The 9,795-nt window shown below is 34.2% G+C and overlaps 1 protein-coding gene across 1 annotated transcript; it reads right to left on the bottom strand.

The window, feature by feature from the left end:
* Nucleotides 1–611: 611 nt before the first annotated feature.
* On the bottom strand, nt 612–9,163 carry LZTFL1 (leucine zipper transcription factor-like 1). The gene is made up of 9 exons (XM_009575621.1): nt 9,045–9,163; nt 8,361–8,555; nt 7,806–7,866; nt 6,885–6,953; nt 5,419–5,484; nt 5,205–5,282; nt 2,296–2,469; nt 1,694–1,797; nt 612–875 (listed from the first exon to the last, which is right to left on the bottom strand). The coding sequence occupies exons 1-9, from the start codon at nt 9,119–9,121 to the stop codon at nt 857–859; spliced, it is 843 nt and encodes a 280-aa protein (XP_009573916.1). The 5' UTR covers nt 9,122–9,163; the 3' UTR covers nt 612–856.
* Nucleotides 9,164–9,795: the final 632 nt, after the last annotated feature.

Raw genomic sequence — 9,795 nt, 5'->3', positions numbered from 1 at the left:
AGGCAGAGGATTACAAGCAAAAGACTTGAGAAAAGTAAGCTGTTTTCTGCTGAGGTTACAATAAGAAAGGAGATGAAAACATCTAAAATAACTTATTTCCCAAGAAAGTTGTTCCATTAGCAACTTCCCTATGCTTTTTCAGCTTATCATCTTAACATTAAGAATACTGGCAAAATCAGAATCTGTATTCTGATGTTCAAATTTGTTTCAAATAAATTCCAGTGAAAAAGTGTAACTCCAATTAGTGGCTTTATTTGAAAGGGTCCAGCACTTCCACTATAAAGCATATTTACCTCACTATCTAATGAACACCCTCTAGCAAAATGTTACTGACCACATTTTGCTGTGGTATCACATGTCCAGTGTGAAATAACATTACAGAATCCGCGTGTTTCTTTTTTTCCTCCTACTTTTTACTTCCACTGATGCAATTTTCACATATAATGCCACTTCATGGCTACATTAACTATACAAAAGTAGTAACGGGAGTTTCCACCTCAGAAACATCAAAAAACGCTAATGCTTATTTTTTGTCTTTTTTTCTTTTCTTAACAAAAATAAACTCCTTTTTTTGTAGAGAATGGTCTCAGTTCTTCAATAAGCTCTCGTTTGCTATTTCTCAAGGAATGTCGACGGTTAACAATTAAAAACATGACTACAGAAACTAATACCTATAAATTGTAGGTTTATAAGGAAGTAAGACAGGAGTTTCACCATCTTATTAGTATTAATAAAAAGTTATTTTAAGCACTAGAAGCAAAAAATATACCATTGAAAACAAAAATTATTGAAAAATAATACCAGTCTACATTTTCTTTCTGTGGCAGCTTCTGATAGATCAGATGTTCTTGGTGTTTTAGTCCTCTGGCTCATATCTGAGGATTTAAAGAAAAAAAAAAAAAAAAATCATTAAAACAGAGTAGAAAATACCCAAGAGACATTTTGTCTCTAAAGAAAACATGAAACCTAACTACTAAATTACTCCCACTAGTGACGCATTCCTGTCAAGGCTCACTGCATGACTTAGGGCACAGACAAACATATATACTTTTTAGACTATTTTCTCCTTTTAAAATTGGCCCGTTTACGAAATAGTAGAATGAGGGAATGACAAGGAACCTACCCACAAATCCCAAAATACAGGCAGAAGTTTAAACAGAAGTTTTAAGTTGTACCTCCGTCCTCCTACAGCACAGGTCTAAGGCATCCATGTTGCCAAAGCTCACTTGACACCTGCAGAATGATAGTCTTCTACATAATATAATGGCCACGGTGCATCTTTCTTTATTCAATACAGGCCTAGACCTGTTTACAAACTGTGGACCACACATAAACAAGCGTGGAAGAAACGAGATAATGGCAAAGCATCTGGTACATCTCCTACCTGTATCTCTGCATGTAGCACCTGGGGGCTTATCTACCACACCCATGAATATTTTGTATCCTCTCCATACTAAATTCTCTCATTGCTTGCTACACAGTAGCTGCTGTTGCACACATCAGTCTATTCACCTAGCACCCACTAAAAGGACCGGCTTCTCAAAAATCAGGGAACAACCTAGTAGAAATTCTTTTTAAGGGAAAATTTATAGTCTGTTTTAGAGACAGCTTCACATTTATAAAAACAAAATGGGAGCAGAACATGGATCCAGAACAAGGATCCTGTTTGGACGGACAGAACACTACCACTTACTTGGAAAGCTTTTTACGTAGATCCTTTATCTGTTCATTCTTCTTACTGAGAATCTCTTTCATGTTGCGATAGGCAGCTGTTTGCTGAAATTTCTTCTCTAATTCCTACATAATTATAACATCAACATATTATTTACATATTATGAAAACCAGGCATATTAGCATATTTAGCATAAAAGCATATTAGCTTTTCAAAAAAGATGACTTGCTTTTCCTCCTCAAGTTTCAGAATAGTAATTTCTCTAACTTATACAAATTTAGATGAAGTCAGCTAGTAGATTCAAATGATATTACTGGGAGAGACAGAGAAACACAAACTTTATTTTCTAATGAAATCAGGCTAGAAGTCTTCTGAAGACTGGGAATACACTTTTCATTCAAAAATTTTTATGCAGACAAATGGGCAATTTTTAAGTATTCATCTAGTTATAATCACGCAGTTAAGTGTGTTTTTGCTGTTTTACGTATAACGTGTTTTTCCACTGAAATAACAAAAATACACTGGCACAAGTGTGACCCAGTAAACTGCATCCTGTAGTGTATGCTTGTTACTGATCAGTTAAAATGTGAGCAAGGATCTCATCTTTACAATAAAATGCTAACCTTTTCAGCTGTGGATAGCTGATCCTGAACCTTAAGCAAGTCATGTTTTGTTGTCACCAAGTTCTCTTCCAAGAATTTTTGGTTTGCAGTAGAGTCATTCAAAGTCTTCTCAAACTGGCATTTCAAAGCTGCCACTTTATTCTCCAGTTCAGTGATATCCTGGTTTGCATTAGTCTTCAAAAGAAAAAATATTTAAAATATGTCAAATGCAAGGGAAGAAATATTTAAAACGCCAAGTGCAAAATTCCACATAAAGTGGGTATATCTTAATTTTTAATAATTATATTCACATTATTCCTGTAAAGCCTAAATTAGAAGTGTTTTAACTAAAAAAAAACTAGTTAAAGCACTAACTAATTTATAACTTTAAAAAATTGTTAATAAATGCATTTTAAAGATGGCCGGAATGTCTCCTCTGCCAAGTTGAGATTTCAGCTTCTGGTACTTCACTTCTTTAGGAATTAGGTGAAGCCACAGGATGAAGCATATCACAAGAAGTTATTTAGCATACAGAAAGACTAAATTACAGTTTAAGATCTGAATGTCTATGCCATAATGTATTTTTAAAGCAGCTAAAATATCACAGACATTTCAAAAGCCACTAGTGTAACACAGGTAGGAAAGGATGAAAGTGTTAAGGCTCATATTATCAGTCAGGTACTGACATTGCACTGTTCTCAGATGCGTTACAAAAAGAGCCTCCACAGTCGCTTCTGAAGCAACTTTCCTGTTTCCCTGTGAGAAGAAACAACCCAAACTCTTCTGGCCATCGGTTCTGGGTCACAAAACATTATATTCATGTAACTGCTCTATGGATTTCCATTTAAAAAAACCCAACCCTCTCAGGTTTAAAAGCTCAAGTTCAAACTCTCAAAAGTATAATGACCAGGATGAGGTTGAACCAGCAGCACCTTAAAAAGAACAAAAGTCTAAAACTAGGGAAGCTCTGCTCCTTTTTCTATGTGGAAGGTAAGATTTGAGCATAGGAAACCACTTGATAATAGTACCTGTACAGAAGAAAAGATTATTTTGAATTTTGAATCGGAGTCCAAGGCTGCAGTGCTGAAAAGCACTACACTGTATAATGTTTCAGATCAGAATAGACAGTGACCATTTTTCTAAACTGTGACATAAGTCAATTATGTAAAAATTCCAAATCCTCAAGTTAAACTGATCCAACAGAGCAGTTACTCGCAAACCGTGGCTCACACTTGGTGTGTGGAATCATATTAAACTACTAAAAAAAAAAACCAAAGGAAAAAAAAAGGTAGAAAGTGGCTGAGCTAAGAGTTGGTCCTTAAGAACCATTGTGGTTTGACAGTCATTTGGTTGTCCAAAGAGTTTGAAAACTACTGCTTTAATGAGCAACTGGGTTCATATGATTTTATTGACAGCCATCCTATAAAAATATGAAGTGAAACCAGAAAAAATTTAGCATTTTCTCCAAACAACTAATACTTTAATTGATTAAATAAAGTAGTACATTTCAGCACTATATCTACTAGCTAATTTCAACAACATATATATGCCTGTAAATAGAAAATGTAAGAGCTGGAGAAGAAAGTGACAGATTATAGAGAGCAAATTAGGACATGAAAGCTGAAGCTACTCAGCAGCCCTGACATTGAGGCCAATTCATGTTTAACCAGAAAAGTAGGATGAGATTTGGTTCCAATCTTTTAAAACTACAAACACTATTATCCAAGATTTAACAAACCCCTTTACTATTTTAAACCTTTAATAATTTAAGGCTTAATAAAACAGATAAAGAAAATATTTGCCATGACTGATAAATCAAGTTCCCTATTAAATAATATTATTGAATACAGATTTTGAAAGTTACTAGGTAAAATTATAACATATTAAGAAAGCCAAGTACATACCATAAACCAGTTAGAAAGCAAAATAAAAAGAAATCAGGATTAAAATATGAAAATTAAAGTGGAAATGTTTTATGGTATTGAATTTCACTTCCAAATCTGTAAATAATGCAGGAATTTTAAAAAGTCAGTTTCTCAAAATAATAGGATTAAAGCATTCTAATTTTGTTAAAAGTTTGAACTGAAATGTTTTAAATTAAGAAACACTCACACATGAACAAACTTTAGAAAATTCTAATTATTGACAAAATAAAGGTAGAAAATGAAAAAAATACTAAGGTGACCTGAACAGATTTATCTGTGTCAACCTCTAGCTTCTCATGTTTTTTTCTGCAGCAGCAACTCACCATGTTTGAATCCTCATTTACAAAAAGATTAAGAACTTCAAGTAGTAAAAATAAACGGTGAACCATTTTTGACACTACACTGATATGGATGGAACGACATAAAATCCAACATTTGTCATCTAACCCATGATCATTGACATTTGTAGCAAAACTTCAATTGATGTTTAAGAATATAGGACACTGGACACTTACATATAAGTATTTAGGTTTTTAAAGACTGAAGTGAGAAGCAGCAAGTCTGGCTTGTCCATGTCAATATCAAGTGTGAAAAATGCTTGGAAGAATTAGTTTTTTACTGTTGCTATAAAAAACAGGTTAGATATCATTCCTCCATTAGTAAATGGGAAGAAACAAACAGAAATAAATTTGTATCTGTTAATACAAATACCACCTCTGACAATATGAACTCTGGAATCTACTTCCTGACAGTATCTGCAATAATACTTTCTGATAATAATTTATCATGGTCTATGTGACACAAAATAGATATCATAAAATCAAATAACTTTCTGGATTATCTGCTGACTGACAGACCAGCAGGTCAGCAGGAACACGATGATACTAACTTGAACTTTTGTATTTGCCAGAAAAGAAACACACTATACAGACCAACTTTTTAGATGTACAGGCAACAGTTGTGTTAAACTGGGGTGGTGGTGGGGGAAATCTTAATTATATTTACCTTTTGATCTCCTTGGATCATCTGTAAATCCTTCAGTGACTTCTCTAGTTTGGACTTTTCATCTAGTGCAGCTGTAGCCTGTGATACATTGAAAATGTAAAACCTCAGAAACACATTTTAGTTGAAAACATGAGAATAATAACCATGGGATTCTTATTTAGATATTTTTCAATATGTAAACAGCATTACGTATCCAAGCTTACAGGGAATTTACCTGTGTTTCTATGGTCCTGAGTCTGGTCTTCAATTTTTCATTTTCTTCTTGGAGACAAGCCACTGTCTTTGGGTTAATGAACAAGAAAAAGGCCGTGAACACTCTTGTGCTATTTTGAATTTTCCAAATATTTCGGGTAAGAAAATACGTTTCATAGCTTAGGAAAGCAAACAAGCTTCTAAATGCTTGTAAAAATGGCCTTCATAAGAAATCAGTAATCCATTTATTTATTGTGTTTTCTGCCTCAGTCAGCAAGAAATTTAAGTCTCCAATTCTATTCTAATATATAGGACTGTTCATTTAAATTTGGCACATGCTTTACTGAATTGAGATTAGTGAGCTCAGCATCTTGTTAGTATCAAGACTCACGATAAAGAAAATTGCATGTTCAGAGACACAAATCTCATTGCTGCTCACATTTGTACTTTCTATCAACAGGCAAGTAAGGAGTTATTCATAATTCCTGTTTAAAAGAGACAATACCAGGTTACTGCATATCGTGCTCTGTGTCCCAGGAGATAACCATATTTTATCAGCCAGAGTAAATTCACCATATAAACTTTTAATTACTTTTGAGGAAAAAAAGACATCAGATGCACATATTCAAGAAAAACTGTTGTGAAACAGATTTTGAAATTATTTTTGAAAGAGAACTACATTGATCTATAAGGAAAATACAAGTCTGAATCCTTGAATGCTTTAATTACCTTAATGGGTAACAAAAATTTGATTCAGATACTGTACTTGACAGATCATTTTGGTAATGCAGGCTAGAAGACAGAAAACACAACTCCTCGCTAAATTTCTTGACTGCCCATAACCTAAAAGTGTATTGTAAGAAGTGTGGTATTTTAAAAAAGTTCAGTTGAACTGAATGAGTTCAATACCTTACTACTGATAACATCAAATACTAGAATGTCTTTTGTAATTCTGAAAATCTTTAGCAAGTGGGAAATCAGGCATTTTCAAAACTAGTAAATTCCAAATTCTTTAAGTGCCTGTTTCTTTAGGAGGAATTTACCCAACTAACAAAAGAAAAAAGACTAAAATGTAATAGGATTGACTTTGAATGATAGAGAAAATGTCCGATAACCTAATCATTTCAGCCAGCTACATATTTTAATTTATTTCCTTGTTGGAAAGCCAGCCAGCTGCATGGGACAAACTGAATACTGGTTTCTACTAATTTACCTCATTAAATGGAAAAATAAATAAGGCCAAAATGTCTTTGCAAAAGGAAGATCAATATTGCAATACATGTTAGAGAATATAACCACACAATAAATTTAAGACACTTTACAATATTTATTGATTTATTAGCATTTTACTTTACATTCTGGGGTATATTACATTGATGTCTATATAGTGACAGGCACATTATACAAATATTACTGTACACCTATCCAGTTCAGTTGAATAGGCAGAATGTTCATTAACCACAACTGCACAAACAGACAAGTTCTTACCTTGTTTAGCAGCTCTGACCCACCTTCATTTAATGGAGCCAGTTTTGGTTTAATGAGATCTGCACTGGGCTAAAGAAATAATAAAGGTTAAAAAATTAAATTATACAGATTTCTAGGAGGAAGAAAAATATTCCTTTAGTAAAATAACTATTGACAGTCAATTCAGCTTTCTTTTGTAAAGCAAATGAATGATCTTTTATTTCAAGTTCATTTTTTACTGGTACCTTGGCTCCTAAGTTATATACTTCACTTTCAGCTGAAGTTAAACAAAAATACTGCATAGAGACATAAAAGGATTGCAAACTTGAATTTACAAAAGACTACCGATGCTGCAGCAACCAAAAGACAAAAGAGTAAGGAAAACAGAAAAAATATTTGAGTGATTGTAGGAGTAAAAAATATTTACACAGCTCAAAATAATTTTCTTCTTTTAAGTATTCAAATATAATATATATTAACTAAATATACATTTAGGCTACAAACCAAATAAGGTGCAACCATAATTATACAAGATAAGCTAGAGTTGTATCTGTGTCATGGAATCTTCTCAGCTCTTGACTCCATGTTGGGACAAAGCCCTGGGACAAGTGAATGTCCCAGTCTTACCCCAGTTTCCAGGGGAAAGGGAACCCAGGAGCGGACGCTCCAACACATCCCTGGTCTGGCTGACTTTGGGATGAGGATTATGAGGCATGCCCCGGGTGTGCAGAATCCACAATCTGGAAACAGCCAAGGCAATTCAGTGTAAGACTTGATGCTGAACTGCAAAATGCTTTTTGGAGACTTTAAAAGGTTGTTTTGGAAAAGGGTGGGTTTTTTGTTTTTCTCTCTTAAGCATAAAGAGTCAGTACTAAATATTTTAAACATCTGTCATGACTCCACAGGACATTTGATTATGATTTGATTAAAATAAAACTCTACCTTCTTGTTCGAAGATGTAAATTCTGACTTTTCAAACTCAGCAACCTGTTCCAACAATTCTCTTGAAAAGAAAAATAAAGGGAGGCATTTATTTACTAAAAGAGCTATGCTATGAAACACATTTTACCAGGCTGATGCTATGCTCTTTATTGCATGTAAGATTCTCATTAGAAGTACAGAATGAAGTCCTATGCAAATACAATAAATGCAACAGATCATGTCATGCAATGTTATGGTATATGCATTAGAACTGTAAGATTTAGCAACCTTGATTAAAATATAATCTACTCAGACAACAAAGGCTTTTTAATCAAATCCTATCACCTGCTCTTAACTGATTAATTCAAGTAGGAGTATTACCAATAAAAACATCTTCCTGATAAATTTGAAATTATTGTGTATCCTGCTACTTTATAGATGGAAGACTTGAAACTAACATATCATCAATACAATAATAAAAGAACAGCTTTCTATGGTTAGGAAAAGAAGGCAAATAGTCAACACTGAAGTCTTCTTATTATTGAAAGGCATTCTGTAGAGTCCAATATACGTTACCGATTCTCCAATTCAGAGACGTCTGTCTGTAACTTAAGATACCATTTCTCAGCCTGTGAAAAGAGCTGTCGCAGAAGTAAAACATTGGTGTAAGTTGTATTTATGAGCTCTGACTCCACTTCACTGTGTACAACAGTCCGCAGTCCATCCAGCATGTCTATCACTTCATCAACTGTGAAGGTCTCCTCAACAAGTCTAAACAGAGCAGTCAAGACGAGTCATGTATGATAAAGGCAACAATTTTGCATTGTTATGAGACCTCACTGCACAGGTATCACTCTAATATAATGCATTGTTCTTCTGAAAACATCCACTGACAGTAGTTATTAGATGACCATGTCACTACTAATTGTTTATGGTATTTAAATTTTCTCTTGGAAACATTACAATCACAAATATTATTTCCGCTACAGTCTTAGATCAAATTTAGACATCAGAAACAAGATATAAAGCAATGTCATGCTGTCAATATCTATGTTAATTCCTAAGAATTTGAACAACTAAGTTTTAAAAGGACTTGACTTGTAACATTTGGAAAATTATTGGGTGGTCTTTCTTCCTCACTAAGAACACACAAATTCAAATAAATGGAGAAAAGTCACCCAAAAAGCATTTAAACCTGCAATTGTTGCTAGGATATTTTGCTTTATTCTTGCCCAGAACCAGCCCCCACCCCCACGGTACCTGCTGTCCTTAAGGTCCTGAAAACAAGAATCCACTGTTTTGAGACACAGGCCACGCTTGAAACGAGCAAAGCGCATGTAGTTGATCACTTCATTCTGGTGGTGCTCATTAAGGCCTAGCTCTGCCTGCGGATAAGGGTATAAGCACAAAGATAAATATACACTGAAAGAAGTAAAAAGGAGCATAAGTATTGCGAAGACTTGCCTTCTAATTAGTTTCTGTGCTTGCTTTCATAGGGTCATCATGTTACCTAGTATGTTAAAAAACAACCATATTTTCATATGTGTAATCCCTATATACCTCATGTAAGTGCTCCCCCTTTAAAAGCACCAGTACTTGGAAGTAAGTCCTCAAGGGACCAGTACCCTCAGGAAAGTCGTACAAAATCAGAGACAGAGACAATCAGAGGACCAGAACCAGAAGGACCATAGGGGAGAGGAAGCTCTTGGATAAATTTGTCCTTGTATTACATGTACACATGTATAATGTAGCTGAATGATGTATCTTTTACAGATGTACTAACAAAAATACTCAGAAAAGCATGTTATGTTTCTTGTTGGTTTATACGTAAAATCTTGAGATTTCCCATATAGTCTTAAGTGAGAATCTGAATTTGTTTCTCAACAGCCTATTGACCAGAAACAAGTATTCCCAGGGCAAATTAAGAAGGAAGCGTTTTTAGATCTGGCTAACTAGCCCTTCTTTGTATGCCTCTATTTCAAAAGAAGGAGTAGTGGCATGGCCAATTACA

The sequence above is a fragment of the Fulmarus glacialis genome, unplaced genomic scaffold, assembly GCF_000690835.1.
Source record: "Fulmarus glacialis isolate BGI_N327 unplaced genomic scaffold, ASM69083v1 scaffold10694, whole genome shotgun sequence".
Taxonomy (NCBI): domain Eukaryota; kingdom Metazoa; phylum Chordata; class Aves; order Procellariiformes; family Procellariidae; genus Fulmarus; species Fulmarus glacialis.
Note: the sequence above shows the minus strand (reverse complement) of the source record. Positions and strands in the feature narration are given on the sequence as shown.